Source organism: Onychomys torridus, chromosome 3 (genome assembly GCF_903995425.1).
Source record: "Onychomys torridus chromosome 3, mOncTor1.1, whole genome shotgun sequence".
NCBI lineage: Eukaryota > Metazoa > Chordata > Mammalia > Rodentia > Cricetidae > Onychomys > Onychomys torridus.
In genome coordinates, this window is record NC_050445.1 from 74,058,181 (window position 1) to 74,077,442 (window position 19,262).

General features: G+C 37.0%; 1 protein-coding gene across 1 annotated transcript in view; it reads left to right on the plus strand.

Annotated features, from left to right (window-relative positions):
• The window catches only part of Sema3e (semaphorin 3E), a 118,485-nt gene that overhangs the window by 69,913 nt on the left and 29,310 nt on the right, over positions 1–19,262 (plus strand). Inside the window, exons 6-12 of the mRNA XM_036181873.1 lie at positions 5,162–5,281; positions 6,350–6,492; positions 8,004–8,118; positions 8,525–8,594; positions 11,270–11,414; positions 13,658–13,880; positions 16,667–16,758. Coding sequence (XP_036037766.1) covers positions 5,162–5,281; positions 6,350–6,492; positions 8,004–8,118; positions 8,525–8,594; positions 11,270–11,414; positions 13,658–13,880; positions 16,667–16,758 — 908 coding nt within the window. The remainder of the gene's footprint in view (positions 1–5,161; positions 5,282–6,349; positions 6,493–8,003; positions 8,119–8,524; positions 8,595–11,269; positions 11,415–13,657; positions 13,881–16,666; positions 16,759–19,262) is intronic.

Consider the following 19,262-nt stretch of genomic DNA (forward strand, 5'->3'; position numbering starts at 1 on the left):
ACGACTGCTGCTCCCTCACATTGGCAAAATGCCCACTGTCTACATGCTTACTGCAGCGTCTGGCCATGACTGTGGGTCTCCAAGGAGCTATTTGAATACTTCGCTTATATTATAATTATTTCCTCAAATGAAAGAAAAGGGAAAAGAAACACTCAGTGTCTCCCTAAAAATATCCCTGCTTTCCAAGCTTGGGTTCCCATCATGTCCCTTAGGAATTTAATTGACCATGACTGTATTGATGGATGTCACTGGTTGGCCACTAAGAAAATACAGCTATGGTCATTTGTGTCAGCAAATGAACACACTTTTCTTTTATGTTTCTGCCCCAGAAACCACCTCCTTAACATTAATGATTAAATCTAGTCAACTGACAAGACAAGAAAGCAAAGTGCCCAAACGACTAATGACATCACCCTGCTTATGGGTCCTTTTAGTATGGATGCTCACTTTCTCACAAAGCAGATGCATTTAATATTATTATAAATCCTAGATTATGCATGCATAACATAAATAGGAGAAAAATTTGAGTAAAATAAAATAAGAAGTTTACAAATAATTATTGTGAATTGCTCATACTATCGAGTTAAAATATGTATTCCTACAGAGTGAATAAAAATTCAGAGGATATATAATAATTAACTAAATGCTTGATGAGTTTCCTAAAATACTAAGAGTGTATTATGTTTAATTAAAACTACAAATAGAATACCATATAAATGAAGCTATATAGAAAAGTGTTTATTGCATATTTTACCTTGAAATTAACTTAGGGTAGATTTGTTAACTTTTTTATATAACTCAGAATAATCATTTTTCTTCTTTCTTGGAAGCAGTTTATTATATACACAGCCTTGTGATAGCAGCAGGGCCTTGAGGCTGCAACTACTGTGGGCAAATGCTAGAAAAAATGGAATCTGTGGATTTATGATTTATAATTATAAAGTTATCATTAATGCCTTATTATTAATAATAACATTGTTGTAATATTCATATTCAGTGTTATTAATTATTGTTAAAATAAAAATTCAAGGCTGCCTTTATTTATATAAATGCCTGGCAGGTTCCTATCAATTGATGGTTTTGCCCTGCAATTATTAAAAACAAATTAATCAATGAACTGGGCAGTAGCCATACAAATGGAAGTAAAGTGAGCAGAGATGAGACTCCTTTCTTTCCACAGGGAACCAGTACTTTAAGACAATAGCAGTTTTCTCAGGGTCAAGTGAGGATTCAGAGCTGGGGACAGCTTGTTTCCAGTGCAGAGTTATCTCAATTATAATCTTATTATTGAGTGTAATAAGTTATATTCCCCTGTCAAAATGCCCTGAAAACATGAGTCTTATGTTCATTTATAACTAGTTAATTACCTAAAATTAATACAACATTGCTTACCATTCATATCCAGTTTTATAGTAATTAAAAAACATTATTTGGCACAAACATCACCTTGTTTTTATTCAAAACATTAAAATAGATTGGAAAGAAGTTAAAGCTTTGTCTAAGATAATACATTTGTGTGCATAGAAATATAAGGCTATGGATGTGTCTGCACTTACCACTGAAACCCTAAACTTTACTCTGTATATGAATCTTTTTCCTTTTTAAAACTGGGAAATAAGATTTATATAGATGTTATTTGTTGTTTCATTCCAGGAATTAGCAAAATATTGACTCAAAATTTAATGACACCAAATAGTTGTAATTTCAAAGAAGTGATTTAAGGAAATATTTATTTTCTTTAAATGCTTATTTTCGTTACTTTGACATGGAATAGTTTCATTACTACTATGAGGTATTAATTGTACCTAAAGCTGAATTCTAATTTATTTATGTTTATTGTTAGTGTATTATCTTCCTTTTATTTTTCTTTGGGAAATGGTTTCCCAAGCACACAGTACCTGTGTGCTCTGTATTATAGCTTGATTTTTTTTTTCCTCCCACACTGATAATAATACATGAAAGCAGAAATTTCTTCTGAGGAACAGCTAACATGCCAGACCAAAACACATTTGGTTCAGTTTCCATAGCTTGTAGTGTTTAACACCTGGCTAGCTCCTTTGAAGTTTAAATAATAAAGTTTGCATTTAGTTATTTGAGTTTTTATGAAATATTTTCTTTCATCTAACTACAAAAAGAGAAATTGGGTAAAACTGAAAATCTATCATCTTGGAGCAGACACCCGTCAAGACAAACTGTTATTTGCTATCCTGGGCTGCCATCTACTGGCTGACATGGGCATTGTTCGGCCTAGATCAAAACAGGCAGGTCTTTGCAACAAAGCTCTAGATTGGGATAACTGAGATGAGATATGTGGACAGGAGATTGCATTTCCATAATAATAGCTGATGATTTTCAAGCCCCTTTAGATAGGGCAGACTGAATCTCAGGAAATGGTTTAGATATCTAACCACTGAATGAATTTGTCTCAAAAATTCTCTTTTCTCCATATACAAAGTATTTATAAAATTTACCAAATTATAATTTAATAGATATTCTATATCATCTTTATGTTATTTCCTGAGTATCATAACTCTCATCCTTTGTATGTTGATCTGTGATATGAACATAACAGATCTTTACACTGTTAAACTTGCTCTCTTGAGAAAGTTCAAAGAGAAAGCCGAGTTGAGAGGCGCAAACGGAGCACATGCCACTCCTCACCCTGATATGCTGAGTGTGAACATTCTCTTCATTTGTTTTTCCCTTTCTTGCTTGCATTATGAAAAGGTCTACTGTCCAAATGCATTTGTTGTAGAGTGCAAATGTGAAACTGTACTCACTTATTTATTTTTATGTGCATTAGTGTTCTGCCATGGGTGTCAGGTCCTCTGGAACTGGAATTACAGATACTTGTGAGCTGTCATGTGGGTTCTGGGAATTGAACCCGGGTCCTCTGGAAGAGTAGACAGTGCTCCTAACTGCTGAGCCATCTATCCAGCCTACAAATGTGAAATTTAAAATAAATAACATACTAAACAAAAAAGTGAATTCTGTTGTCAGAAGACTACATTTAATTTACTTATATCCTATATAGTTTTTAAACCTTCATTGTGGGTTTTATAGACAGAAAAATGTCTCATTTATATTTGATATTTTCAAAAAATGAAAGTTAGTGTATTACAATAATATTTATAAATGCTTCTTTTAAAGATGTGCATTTGATTTAGGTATGTCTCATTAACCTATTTCTAACTGGTAGAATAAAGCAATTATTTTGAGAATAAATAGTTAGCTCATATTAGAAATAAACATCTTTATAAATTCCCTTTTCAAATTCAAAAATTGACACTTTTCAAACTTTATACCATACAAATGTGTGTGATAATTTGATTTTTAAAAAAAGTTTTGAAGATTTTACTTTTAGAGATTCTGAAACAAATCTAATAAAGGAAGTTTTAAGCAGTATCTGAAGTTTCCGTAAATTGAGTTAATTTATTTGGTCAAATTTTTATAATGGTAACATTAGCAACTTAATTCCAAAACTGACGGCATAAAGTGACATATTAAATTAGAAATGCAATTATTATGAGTTTTCTTATATGAAAGACTATAAATCACAAGTGTGCACATATGAACACATTCTGAATTTTCAGGATTCAAAAAAGCATCAGTAGGGGCTGAGGAGATGATAGAGTTAATAAAGTTTTACGCCCAAGTTTGAGGACCTCAGTTTGATCCTCAGTGTCTAAACAGTCCAGCATGGCATACTCTTTCTAATTCTGAATTTCTGATTCAGAAATGGGAAGCCATAGGGTTCATTAGCCATTTAGCCTAGCTGAATCAGTGAGCCCCAGATCCCAGTAAGAGAATATGTCTCAAGAAAAGAAAGACAGAAAGAAAAAAAGGAAGGAAGGAAGGAAGGAAGGAAGGAAGGAAGGAAGGAAGGAAGAGAGATATATGAGGAATCTTATTCAAATTTGACCTCCAACTTCCCAATACTGGCAAACACATTTGCAGCCTTGCCCATGTGAACACACACTTGCATATATATGTATGTATTTGTGTATATAATATATACATACAAAAAGAAAAATCAGTAATGTATTTTTCAAGCATCATCATCTTGTATTTAACCGAGTTGGAGTTGTGGGCACACAGTAAGGAAATAAGTTGATCACTCTAAATGAGGTTCCTATTTCCAGAGGTCTACTGTGACTATTTGCTTCTTTGCCAGGAACTCTTTGTTCCTCTAAGATAGAGCAGGACAGTGAGGCTAGGCATTCCCAGAACAGGCCTCTTGGGCCGACTGATGCACACCAATTACACTCTGTAGTTACAGGAAAGAAGAACATTCAAAGGCCCCACGCTTCATAGGTGATAACATTTCTGAGGCTCAGGGTATGCCCTCACAGTTTCCATCTGTTTAAAAAGAATTTCGTCCTCTCTTTTTAAGCTACTGATGTCTTTATTTCTTTCTCTAAAAACACATTGTGATTTCTCCTACATAAATTTGAATAACCCCAGGCAGGACCTGGTTTTAAGTCTGTGGGATCTCCTGGTGCCACAGCCAAGGTCAGTCATTCTGCTGACCCCAGACTCTTGAGCTCTTTTTACCAGCCTCCTCTGACTGGCTATAAACTTACACATTAGACAACCAATTGGAGTAGACACAATGTCGCCAGACTTTGTACTTCCCATGGTAAAATCATGTTGAAGGCAACAAATTTGACCTAAGAAGCACTTGAGTTAACTGGCCCACTGTAATCTGTGATACAGCGATAATGATAAAACACAGTTGGTATCAAGGTTGAAAGAAATTTTCTAAAACAAGATGAACCCCGGCTACATCACCAAATGGGTCTCAGCATCCAGCAGTGCCCCCCACCCCCGTTTCAGTATCCACATGTCATCCCCCTTCCCCCCACAGGTCTCAACATCCACTAGTGCCCTCACACCACCCACAGTGGCTTTCTCCTGAGGACTGCGAGCATTGCTCCTTTTCTTGTTCAGAAAGGAAATGAGGCTCAGAGTTCACAGCTAAGAGGCAAACTGGACTTGACGCACTGCTGTGGGGTTGCATCCCTTCTTCCCCTAAAAACACTGTTGACGGCTTCAGGTCGAATGTGTGTTAAAGCAGTATGCTTGACATAAAAGTGGCTTCTACTTCATCTTCAGATTGAGAAACAGACATTGACTTATTTTTCCCTGTGTACCTGTGCAGGCAGCGAACTGTTTACTGGACTCTACAGTGACTATTGGGGCAGAGACTCTGCGATCTTCCGCAGTCTGGGCAAGCTAGGCCATATTCGCACGGAGCCTGACGATGAGCGGCTGCTGAAAGGTAGAAATAAGACAGGAGCTTGGAAACGAGAGCGGAAAACAAGCCTACAGTCCGCAGCTAAGTCTGCTATCTTGATAATGAAAATATAAACACAAAATGGTCTTTGTAACTATCGCATTCTTGAGTCTAAAATACGTATGATTTGCCTTAATTATGCAATAAGTTTATTTACAGCCATCCTTAGATATCAAGAGCTAAATGAAACAAGCAAATTGAATATATGAGAAGTAAAGACGCACAACTGCATCCTTGCTGCTGCAGTCATTGTGGCCTTGCTTGTTTTAATACAGTCATGTTGCATTTGAGAGACCAATCAAACTTCAGGAGGATCACTACTATTTCCTAACCAGAGTTCTGTGTGCTACATAACTGTCGTCACACACACACACACACACACACACACACACACACACACACACGTTTTCTATTTTGTCACACACTGGTAGATCTACGAGTGAAAATACCTTGTTATAGTGAGTGTTTCCATCATTTTCAGATGTGCTTAAGCTTCCGCATGCATATGTGTTATCTTCAAAACGCTTGCTACTGTATCAATGGAAAGTCACCTACTGAGACTCTTTAGACTCTAAACACAAAAGCTTAAATTTCTCACTTTAAAAAGAAGAAGTCCTCCATGAGGTTTATTGGATAAGGTTACGCATGAATTAAAAATAAATAATAATATAGTTTTAAACTTCAGTGTGGAACTTACATGTACGTTTACTTTATACCGATTGAGAAGAACTTCAGAGCTTGTTTTCATTGCCCAGCTTGGACAGGCACTAAATGCACTTGGTTTACAACGTGCACTGTTAAAATTGTCTTCTGCATCCATGACTCTTCTGTTTTCTGTTTAAATTACATTTTCTAAATGTCTATTGATTTGGCCATAAAATGAGGAAAGTTACCTAATTTTCAATAATTCTATACAACTTTTAAGATGGTTTGTCTTTTTACACAAACTGATGAGACTTTAACAATCTAGTGATAAATAATTTATCAAGGTGACTTTGTTATTGCACCATTACATATATAATTTTTTCTTTTTCATTTATATTTTGTCCCTAGAACCAAAATTTGTAGGTTCGTATATGATCCCTGATAATGAAGACCGGGATGACAACAAAATGTACTTCTTTTTTACTGAGAAGGCATTGGAAGCGGAGAACAGTGTCCACACGATCTATGCCCGCGTGGGGCGGCTGTGCGTGGTGAGGATGGCGTGTCTGTGTCTCGACACTCACCCCCTTCACAGTGTATAGCAGGCCTCTGTCACACCGTTTTATACTTGTTTCTCACTGGTTCCTTTCAGAGTTTCCTACAGCATGCTCTGATCATGTCCGTCTCCCTGGACTCCACAATCCGTACCCTCCCTCCCCATCAGACGTTGTGTTCTCTCGTAATTTTCCACTTTAAATATTTAGAAGTATTCCGTAGATTTTCTTAAGACAATATTTACTAAACCAAGCTTCCTGTGTTCTGTCTATAACTTCATGGCTCATGGAAGTCTCACTGTAAAAGAGGCTTGCCTTTGATGAGTTTTCTCGTTTTCAAAGCTGAGGTAGGAAATAGTCTACAGTTAGCATTTCTTTCCAAGTAGGAGTTTGTTCTATTTTTTTGAAATATTATATGTATTTGCTCATTTTATGTGTGTATATCTGTGTATGTATGCTACTGTTCATGCATGTCATGCATGTTCATGGATGTTAGGTGTATGTTCTTTTCTGCCATCATGTGGGTCCTGGGGATTGAACTTAGATCCTCTGGCTTTGTTGCAGGTGCCTTAACCTTCTGAGCCGACACATTGGCCCAATTCAATAGTATTTTTAAATTTGATTTAACAATATTTTATGAGCCTCATAATCTATTTGGGCCTGTACATACCTGGGTATGAAAATTCAATCAATCAGTTCTGTAGTAAAACAACAAAACAAAACAAAAGCAAAAGCAGTATGATTTAGGAAGATATTTAATAATAATAATACCACACATAGTATATGAACATACACATATGCAGCTGAGAATGACCTTTGACTCCTAAGTGTAGGGACTACAGATGTTAGCCACCATGCTTTGCTTCATAAACTTTCTTTCCAAGGGGAGAAAAGATATGATCCATCCAAATTCTTGAGACAGGTATAGCATGTATGAACAAGTAATAAGCAAGATTACTGCATTATAAAGCCAGTATTTCATCTAGGAGACACATCCACATTAATATGTGTAATAGCTAGAAAATATATTGAGAGTACTTGGATAAAGCACCACACTGAGGGGCTGATGAAACAGCTTAGCATTCAGAGCACTTGTGGTTCTTGAAGAGGAGCTTAGCTCAGTTCCCAGCACCCACATGAAACAGTTCAGGACCACCTGGGATTCCAACCCTGGGGATGAGACGACCTCTACTGGCTTCCGCAGCACCAGCACACACGTGGTGCTCATACATAGATAGGCTCAGTGTCCCCTCTCCACATAAGAAACTAAAAATTAAAATAATCTTTACAAAAAAGCACTCCCCTGTTAAAACAGTGCTAGGGAGAAGTGAGGGAAAATTATTTGTAATGTTATCTGATGATTTTTCTAAATGTTCACACACACACACACACACACACACACACACACACAAGTAAACAACAAAACTATCAGCCCATTTCACCATGTTAAACCTTTCTTTGTAAATGTTCTTTTAAGCATTTGTTTGTCCATTTCCCTTTTTTCCCAGAATGACGTGGGAGGACAGAGAATATTGGTGAACAAGTGGAGCACTTTCCTTAAAGCGAGGCTGGTCTGCTCTGTACCAGGAGTGAACGGAATCGACACGTACTTTGATGAGCTGGGTAACTATTTCTGGAGGGTCTACACTGTCCTCTCCTATGTGCATGCGCTCTCTTCCTCTCACTGTCTCGGGCCTGGAGGATGTCTCCTGTAAGTGTTTGACCTCTTCAGATCAGCGGCAGGTTTCTGTCTCTTCACTTCGACCCAGTCAAAGGGCAGCAGAGGGGCGCAGGACGAAGAGACTCACCTCACTCCTGTAGACGAGTACTGCTCGGCCCTTCTCTATCACTTAGAGAACTCTCCACCCAGGGCAGAGCAATGGTTCGTTCTTCTGTCCTGATCACAGCTGTAGAATGAGAAATCAGGTCTTAAAACACATAGTTCTGAACTGTTTTATATAAATATGTTTTTTTCACATGCAAAGAAGGTTAAAATACTAACGGATGGAATGGTCTTTCCTTCTTTCAGAGGATGTGTTTTTACTGCCTACCAGAGATCCTAAGAATCCAGTAATATTTGGACTGTTTAACACTACCAGGTGAGAAATTGATAGTCAATAAAACACTATAAAAGAAAAACTATCTCAGTGCAGTACCCTTCATGATGCCCATATCTCAGAGACCGACCCCAGCATCGTTCCCAGCCTCTGTTCTTTCTAAGTGTCCAGTCTCTCTTGCTTCCCCTGACTGCTGCTGGCCTTCACTCATCAGAGCACAATCCTGGTTTAGCCTTAGTGTTTTCTCCATAGCGTCCCATCGTCCCTTGTAACTGCTCACTCCCCCGATCGCTCTCATTACTGTGTACAACTTTGACATTTTTAGTGGTTGGGTTATAAGCTGGCACTCCCATTTTGTCAAGTCTAGGTTAATTATTTGATTACTTTTTCAGATGAAGATGTCTAATTCAGGCTTTCAATGTGCTCTAGTAACTCTTCAGCACTAGTTTTGGGGTACTTTCTCTCTGGCTTCTCCAATGGTTATAATACCTTGACAGATCTCAGCATTTACCTTGGCAGTTCTTAGCATTGGGTCTCCCCCACCCCCGTCCCCTTTATGCACTGTTACTGCTGGGGATGACTTTACCTTCCAACATCAGGTTAGATCAGTTCTTTGATACTTGCCACCTATGTCCAAGAAATGTTCCTGAGTCCTTAGTCAGAAATAAGTCCTCACATCTTTGTTCTTGTGTCTTCCTCCTAAGTAGACTCATAATCAATACCGCTGGTCATCTGCTCTGCCGCTGTGAAATGTTGTGCTCGAGCTTAAAGCTGAGATATATGTCACTTTCCCCTTTACATTTTTTTTTTTGCATTTTATGTATCTATGGAAGAGTACTCTAAAGTGATATTTTAAATGCATTGATATGTGGAATAAGAAATATTCGTAGAATTGATTTCAGTTGAAAGTTTGTATACATAATTCCAAGTGTCTTTCAAAAGGAAAGGGATAGCACCCACAATAAAGAAGGAAAGACGTCAGCATGTCAGCCGAGAGGTTGAGGCTCCTGGTTCTCATCATGAGTGTGCTAGCCGGAAGCTGCAGTCTAGCCTGATAGCTGGTGCTTGCTTCAAGCCTTCTCACAGTTTTGTTTAGATTTTCAGCAAGTGATTTTTATTGATCACTCGGAATTAAAACACCTAAAAGATCTTTGAACGAATATCTTGTTTTAACCAGACCTTTTCTTCCACAGAATAATATGGGAACAATTCCTTCTACTGTATATTCTGGTATTTAAAAAGTTAATTTTAAAAGTTAATATATATTGGGATTCACCACAATACACAGACAGATAGCCCCCTTTTACTTCATTTTTCATATGGCAGCAAATGATTTTTGTGTCACGTGACAATTCTTGAATGATAAATTTGATCTATGAGGTAATCTGTATTTTCTATTTGTTAAAATGATCAGTTTAAAAGCTAATCTCCTAAATGATAGCATATTGGATCATTCAGAGAAATCAAAGACATGATTTCCTTCCACGATTTCAACTTTGTTCAATTTATATATAAATCTGAGAGGGGGAAAAAGCTCCCAGCTGTACCCGCCACGGAGGTTGATATTGGTAGAATGGTGATCAAAGGTTTATGGCCACCTCAGCTAAGACAGTCTAGTTTTCCCTGTATCCCAGGCATTTCCAATTGCTTCAAGGTGTGTTATAAAAATGTGAGAATTGATGTCCTAAGACAGTAACATGACTGCTGTTCTCAGGCTGGCCCAGAGTGCAGGAAACACATTTACATAGACTTTACATTTTACTAAAGCTCCTTCACAAACATCCTTTATTTTAATTCACATAATGTGGAAGCTATGAAGGGGCACACTTCTTTCAAATGATGGTTCTGTGTTCAAGAACTATAACAATATCTTTCACTAAATGTGATTGCAGATGCCCCCAGTAAGGTATGCAACAATTGTCTTTATCCTCTGAAAGGACAGCTTACCATTTCAAAAATCATTTGCGTCACTGCTACATAGGAGGTTTTATATAATCTTCCCATCACTGAAGACTCAGTGACTTGAAAGAAGAGTTTAACAAATGTTCTAATATTTAAAGGACACCACGCTAAAAAGTAGCGCAAAGGCTACCAGCAAACCCACTAAAATGCAGCTAGAATGTGTAGTAAAATCAGCAGCAAGCATCATAGTGATTAAGGGGGCACTAGCTGCATTACAGATGTAATGACATGGAAATATTCCCTTAAAGTGATCAATTCAAATGGCTAATAATCTTTAAAAAGATATAAAATGGGGGCTCAGTAGGTAAAGGAACTTGCTGCCAAGCCTGACGAACTAAGTTGGATCTTTAGAACCATGTGGTGGAAGGAGAGGACAGACCCTTGGAAGCTAGCCTCTGATGCTGCACTAACATTGTAGCACCGCCTTTCTCAAAGAATTGATAAATACAAAAATAATGAAGTGAAATCATTAAAAAAAATACAAGAACACATCATAGGACCCAACATTTACAAAGTAAAGTGGCACAATTCCATTCTTCTAATGTCATTTACAAATTTAGAAAATAGGAAATGAAGAAATAGAAAGTCTTTCAAGTTCATTACTTAAATTATTGTAATAGTTAAGATTTCTAGACTATCTATGCTTTAAGGAATTGCTTTTTACTCAAGTTTTAATTCTAATATACATACATTGGGGCATTTGACCGAGTGAGCTCCTCTTAGTTATGTCTAGATTTGTAATTTTTATTTTCCAGCAATATATTTAGAGGCCATGCTATATGTGTCTATCACATGTCAAGTATCCGGGAAGCCTTTAATGGCCCATATGCACATAAAGAAGGCCCTGAATACCACTGGTCACTATATGAAGGAAAAGTCCCTTACCCAAGGCCTGGTTCTGTAAGTACAATCATCGACATACTGCTCTTATGTTTGAAGTCTTTGTTTCACATGTCCCATTTTTGCAGCTAGAGTATTTAAGAATTTCATATCTATAGGAATGCTCCAACAGTGAAGAAAGAACAGTGTAATGTTGAGTTCTATGCTAGTTATTTAATGCAAAGGATATAACCATGAATAGACACATCTAAGCAGCATTGTAAAGTATGTTTCCACTGAAACTCCAGCCAAGTAACTCCAACTGAACTTTCAATTTTAGGAGTACTGGTAAGAATAAAAATATTTATTAAAATGGACATAGTATATATAGTTTCTTCCAGCCTTGTGAGGAGAATTAGTATCACTTATCACTTTTAAACAATAAGGTTTGTCCAGTTTTAATATTTTAATATCTATGTTCCCTAGGACAGGCCTTCTCTCAACTTGTTCCATTAGCAGAGCAAAGGAAATTCTATCATTTGCCTCTGAAATGTTACTACCAAAACTCTAACTTATATCAACTTCTATGCTTTTGATTCGGACATGTCTAAAACTGACAATAATGAAGATGATGGTATAGATTTAGAACATGGATCCCATATGCAACTAGATTGGAAAAAGTTTATCATTGTGTGTTTTATGTGAGTCACAGTGTGCAAACATTTAGCTTGTCATGGAGGGCCATATCTTCACTTTAACAAGCATCTGGTTAGATTGTGAGCCTACACTGATTCCATGATTACCACAAAGTCATAGAGAAGCCATTTTTGTAGAGCCAAAGCTCCAAATGAAAGCAAACCTCACCTCCATTAGCAAGTGTAAAGCTTTATCGTGATAATCACTCACACTGGCTTAAAACTATTACTCCCAGTAAGACATAAAGTATATTTTATTTCACTCTATTGCTTGAAATTGCAATTTAAATGGGAAAATCCACTCCTGTGGCTTAGGTGAAAATGCTTCTTGAAACCACATGGCCTTAAAGGAGGTTGGAGGAAGTGACTGGTTGTTGAATCTCTTCCAAGGTAGTCTGAAATGTTTTCAATAATGTACCATGCAAGTGCACCCCAGTGCACAATTCATGCCAAATTTAGGCATATGGACCAACTTTAAAAAACAAACAATTATAAATGCCCCCTTTACAGAACCTGGCTACTTAAATACTGCATTTCTACTTCAAACTAGAAAAAAATCCAGACATTGTTACAACTGATGTTGATTCCAGAGGAACGCATGTGAGAATGAGAAGCAGTTGTTAGAAAACAAAGCTCAACGTGGTGATTCCAGGGTGTATGTCTCAGAGTGCTCTGTGGTTGTGATTTGAGCATCAGTGTCTTAAGAACGGCAACACATGAGGGCAAATAACTAGTTTTCCATTTGGTCGGTTTCAGATACATATGAAAGATTACAAATTCATACAGATTATATCAGAACAGTACAAAGAAGTTTTATCATTGGTGATGATAGGATTTGAGTAACTCTCTATACTGTCATGCTGGAACTATGCAGCAAGAAAGCAGACATCACCACTTTACATGGTGGCTTCAATAAAGAGAGATCTATTTAGTACAATTATAGTCCATTTATTAATTAATTTATTTTTAAGGCAAGGTCTCACTTTGTAGCTCAGGCTGTCTTTAGACATGGAGTCCTCCATGCCTCACCTCTCCAGTGCTTGCGTACCTCTTACTAGGCTGTGATACTAAACCTGAGAGATTTATTACCAAAAGAAATGTGTTGTTCTGTATTTCCTTTCTCTCCTTTCTTTTCTCATTTTTTCTTCCTTTTTTCCTTTCTTTTCTTTTTTCTTTGAGATGCTATAGATTGAATCCAGGACTTTATGTATGTTAGCCAAGCACTCTACCACTAAACTATGTCATCAGCAAATGACAGATTCTTCAGTTTGAAATTTTACTTCAAATAGAAAACAAAATTCAAAGCCATAGAATGTATCTCGATCATTCGTATTGTTGCATTTATTTGCTGTCCCCAAATTGACCTGTATTGTATACATTTCTAGTTTTCTAGATTTCAGTATTCTCTGTGTCTTTTCAATGCTGCATTTTAAAAATAATTTAGTCTTCTTTTGAAAGTTTAGCACTGAATCCATTTCAGCAACAGTAGATGTGGAGCTCCTATATACTACTGAATGCATAGTTGATGGCTTGAGCTTATTTGACTTTTCTAATTCTTCTTGTTAGTGGTGATGCATTTGCTCTTCAGGTTTAAGAGAGAAAGAGTGAACTAATCCACTTGCATTTTAGTGTGCCAGCAAAGTGAATGGAGGCAAGTATGCAACCACCAAAGACTACCCTGATGATGCCATTCGATTCGCAAGAACTCATCCACTAATGTACCAGCCCATAAAACCTGCTCACAAAAAACCAATACTAGTAAAAACTGATGGAAAATACAACCTGAAGCAACTAGCGGTGGACCGAGTGGAAGCTGAGGATGGCCAGTATGATGTTTTATTTATTGGGACAGGTAAAGTCACGAGAAAGCATTGATACATTTCAGCTTGCCCTCAGATAACTTTTATCAGCCAGCAATTATCATGTTGTTCCACTAGCCTATTTGTACACTGCTAAAGATACAATGACCAAATGGATTATGGATTCAATTAATGCTGTCACATTAAGTCTTATTTGTGGGAAGAAACTTGCAAATTGTGGAGCACCCATTGTTATGAAGAACAAATTCTATGTGGTGCTTTAGCTTAAAATCCTCTTCTCCATGCATGTGCAGCACAGTACTGGCCACAGCAATGATCTTAAGAAGCATCCTTAAGCATTCTTCCCTATGGAGTTTCAAATAGGACATTTCCAGGGGTCCTTGCCTGGGTACACCAGGAAGAGGATGTATTGCTAAGACCTATTCATGCTTCTCTGGCCTACTGCTTTTTGCTTTCTGAAAACTTAAAGCAGAGAAATATTAAACATAACTAAATAGACCCACAGTGTAGGCTGTATTTTATCACTGTTGATAAGGTTAATAATGCGCTCTGTGAGTTCAATATTATATAAGATTCAGAGCTCTGTAAGAAACCTAAAATTACCTGATCACTAGTCCACACATGGTGATTTCTGACCATTAAAAAAAGAGGAATTTCCAAAAGCAAGACTGAAGTATGATTAAAATGGTTAAGGTATTTTATGTTAAATGTCATAGAAAACATAAGACATCTAACCCCCTGAAAACTGTTTTCTTGTTTGATTTATCAAAGCTCTTTTAGAATATTCAGGAAATATCATCTATATCATATTTAACTCATTGATATTGTCATAATGTGCGGCAGTCTTCCAAAACAAATTAAGCTATTAGAGATGTATAAAAAACATATTTAAAAACTAATAAATCATAATTCCTACTCCCCAATATTTGCCAGGCGTGGGCTCTAATGCAATATTTGGCTATCATTTGCTGGGGATGTCTTTCTGTACACAGCGAATATATGTTGTTCCCACTCATTAGTAAGTAAGCTGCTTTGGCCTATGACAAGGCAGCTTAGAGGCAGGTGAGAAATCCAAGGAGAGAGACAGGAAAGAGACAGGCGAGATGGGGAATTGGGAGCTCGCCACCAATGGAGCAACAAGATGCCAGCAGACTGATAATGCCTCAGCCATGTGGCAACATATAGATTAATAGGAATGGGTTAATTTCAGATGAAAGAGCTAGCTAGCAAGAAGCCTGAGCCATTAGACCATACAGTTTATAAGTAATATAAGCCTCTGTGTGTTTACTTGGGTCCAAGCAGCTCCAGGAATAGGCGGAATACTTCTGACCACAGTCATTGCACAATCATTGCCTCTAGATGAATAAATCAACTTACATTTTTACTTTTGTCTGATGTCATCATGTAAACTGCTTAATTTCTAAAATGGAACAATTTTTATTCTTTTTAGCTAATATAAAAATGAAGGTGGTTGCTCTCAGGTTAATTATAATCTAGTTTTATTAACTCATATATGGGATTTGATAATTTTTGATAAATTGCTCAAATCTCACAGTTCATGGATTAATACTTCCAAAAGTCTAATATATTTTGTGAATTATTATTTATAGCCATATCAAGTTGTGCGTGGGTGTAAGTTAAAAATTTCTTAACTTAAATATAAGCTGATAGAACAAACTCAGGATATCAGGAATAACAAATCATAAAATGGAAATATAAACTAGAAATAGCTTTATGAAGCAACAGGCAGTTATGGAAGCTGAGTAGTTGAAAACCAACTATCAGTCTTGCCGTAAAGGGTAGACTTGGTTGGCCAGCAAGCCCCAGGTATCACTCTGTCTTTGCATGCCCAGGGCAAGGGCTCCAGGTATGCTGCTGTGTCTGGGTTGTTACAAGGGTGCTGAGGCTGAACCCACATCCCCATGGTTACATGGCAAACAATTTCCATACTGAGCAATCTCCCCAGCCCATCCTTCCCAGTTTCAATATGGATGTACCTAGTTTTGGTTTATTGATGTAGCCAATTTCCCTTAAATAAAAAATTCAGAGAAAACAATCTGAAACAGTGGTTCTCAACCTTCCTGATGCTGATGACCTGTAATACAGTTCCTTATGTTGTGGGAGGCCCCAGCAATAAAATTATTTTGTTGCTACCCCATAACTGTAATTTTGCTATGGTTTTCAGTCATAATGTAAATATCTGATGTACAAGATATCCAATATGTGACCCCAATTGGGTCATGACCCACAGTTTGAAAACCACTGATCTAAAAGAACAAATTATATCAGAGAAAACTTGGAACTAAAAATATCTTTTAGGGCCTAAGTTAACATATATTGCACTTTTATATTGACCCCAAACCAGATATTTGAAAAACTAGTATATATAGATCTTGGGATGCAGCCCATTGGTAGGGGATTTGCCTAGAATATGGTAGGCCCTATGTTCAATATCATCAAAGAAAAACAAAACAGTAATTTGTGCCTTTTGTGGCTAAAAGTACATCACAATTCTGACCCTGCATGAGGCTTTGGCAGAGTTATCTTCTTGTCTGATGCATCACAAAATAAACTTCTAAAATTTTGCAGTTTGATTTCTGAATCTATGATTTTGTTTTTGTATTGACCAAACTACTTGAAAAAAAATCAGTTTATCATTTAAAATTTTGGCTCATCATGCAAAATTGCTCTTTCTAATTGAAGCTATTAATGTATAAGTAGCCATGTGATTTTCAGCTGGTAGTGACTGCATATTTTGTGCACCATATTTTCAGTCCCTCACTCCACTTTGATTATTACCTATTTTTCTTTTTCACAGATACAGGAATTGTGCTGAAAGTGATCACAATTTACAACCAAGAAACAGAGTGGATGGAAGAAGTCATTCTAGAGGAACTTCAGATATTTAAGGTAATTTCATACATACATACATACATACATACATACATACATACATACATACATTTGTAATCAGAGCTGAATGATACAGCCCAGGTTAATGCACACCATAGACAATCCAAGCCAGAAATAAGGAGAAAAAAAATGTTATATCAGTTTCAGAATTTTTTCTCTAATAAGTATTTTGAATTCAGAGAAAATTTAAGTGAAGAATAATTTAAAATCTAGTGCTTCTCTCTCATAGTCAGAATGTTCAGAAATGCCAATGTGCTTGTAATAGAAGAAAATGTCAACATTCAACATCTGTTATAAAGAAGTAGCATATATCTCACACATGACTTCCAGAACCACTGGTGAAGACTCATGTCTTGCACAAACATTACTGACACTAACACCAAGTGACACATTCCAAATAGTGTACATTATGGCAGGAGGTGTATACTATGTTTAACTACAACGTATTAATTACACAAAGAAATTAACAAGGAAAAGAAAAAATGGAAAATCATATGCAAAACATAAGATAAAACAAATTTATGAAAAATGTATTTATATATATGGATATCTAATATAATGAGTAAATATATACCATACAGTCTTATTAGTGAAACAGATATCACATTTAAGCCTATTCTTCAACCTTGATTCATATTTCTACCTAAGAGGATCTTGCAAATTTCTGATCATGGTATTTTCACCAGAACAATTCTAGCCTTGCTTTGTGTGTGTTTCTGCTTAAAGCATCTCAGTCTACATTGTTGATGACACGTTACTGAGTTCACCATCATATCATTGTAACTCATGCCTGAATGGAGCCCAAGTCTTATATCACCCTGGAAGTTAAGATGCCTTGCAGCTGTTTCGAGTTTGTGAAACAGTTCATAGCACATCAGCACCATGCTTGAACACATTAAGCACCAAAACATCCAAAAGCTTGCCAATGAAATGAAACAAAATGGCACTAAATAGTCCATGAAGTGGACACTTATCTAAACCACAAGATTTGGAAAGTCATCATGCTGACCTAGCAAGGGATATGTACATTGCACACTTCACTTTGTGTTCTCTTTCTGTGCTTGTGTGAAAAAGAAAAACATATACTTTAGGTATTAATATTAGGATTATAATCTAATTTAACAGGTAGACATTTTATAAATCAGAATCTACAAATGATCATGACTGACCATATATGAATGTAAAGGATGTCAGTGGAAAGAACTGATTAATGGAGAGTGAGATAGTCTTTGCTATCTTTAAGAGTGGATTTCCCTAGTGCTGGGCAAACTTCCCTTCTGTCTCAACTACAGCAGATACACTTATTTTGCATTGTGGGCCTCTATGTAATATTTAATTTAACATTTGGGACAATAGCTGTAATTATTAGTACCTACCAGTGTATCTTTCCACATTAACTCTTTAGTAGCATTGCTACCTAGATAAACAAATGAATAGTGCCCTCATGTGCAAAGTGTTTCATTGTCTAAAATGTTACATATACACATACATACAAAACAAACAAACAAACAAAAAACACAAAGAAAGAAGGAAACCAAAACAAGACAAAAAAATAATAAGGTGGGAGAGATGTCTCAGCCAGGAAAGTAGTTTGCTACCAAGACTAATGTCTGGGTTTGATCCCAGGAACCCATGTGGTAGAAGGAGAACACAGATTCCCAGAAACAGTCCTGTGGGAGGCCAGCTCCCAACTTTTGAAGGGTTCTTATGAGAGAGGGATAAGAAAATACTAGATAGAAAGAGAAACCTAGTTGACAGGAAGAAAGACAGAAACACAGGAATTGCTTCAGGAGGGCCTGGATCAATACCCAACAGCCTTTTCCATTTATTCAAAAGGGATTTTTATAACAATGTCAATGGGCAGGGCAAAAGATTTCCCCCTTGCAAGATCAAAGCATACTGTACACCCAAGTTTAGACCCTTCCAAACACCTGGTAACCATACCTATGGTCAAATCATCTCCTTATGCAGTCCTTCTGGGTAAAGCAAGTTCAGATTCTTGGACCCTGAGTAAGTTCTCACTAGGAAACCACTCTGAGTCTCCACAGCTCCCCCTTTTTAATATTTTAAAGGACCTCTCAGACCCCTCAGATATACTGTGTCTGTCTTAGGTCATCTTCTTTTTCACTACTCAGCCTTACCTGTCATTGAGATACACTTTCCATCAAGTGTAGTCTGTGTTAGGTTGACAGCTAGCAAGAAGGACGTACCCATCTGACTACCTGTCTCTGGCAGGGGAAGGTACAGAGTTTAACTCTATACAGCTCTAAATCATGTCCCCACTAAGAGCTTCCAAGTAGCTGGAACAACCACAGCAATACTCCTGGTCTCTAGGGCTACCACACCTCCCAGTAAAGGAGTAGAAGATGACCAAGATGGAATGTCCTTTTTGAACGGGTCTAAGATGTCTATAGCAGCCTCAGCTGCACCAAGCCCTTCTTTAAATCAATAAACTCTTGATGCAGCCACATCAAATAAACCAGTAAACTCCTGATGCAACT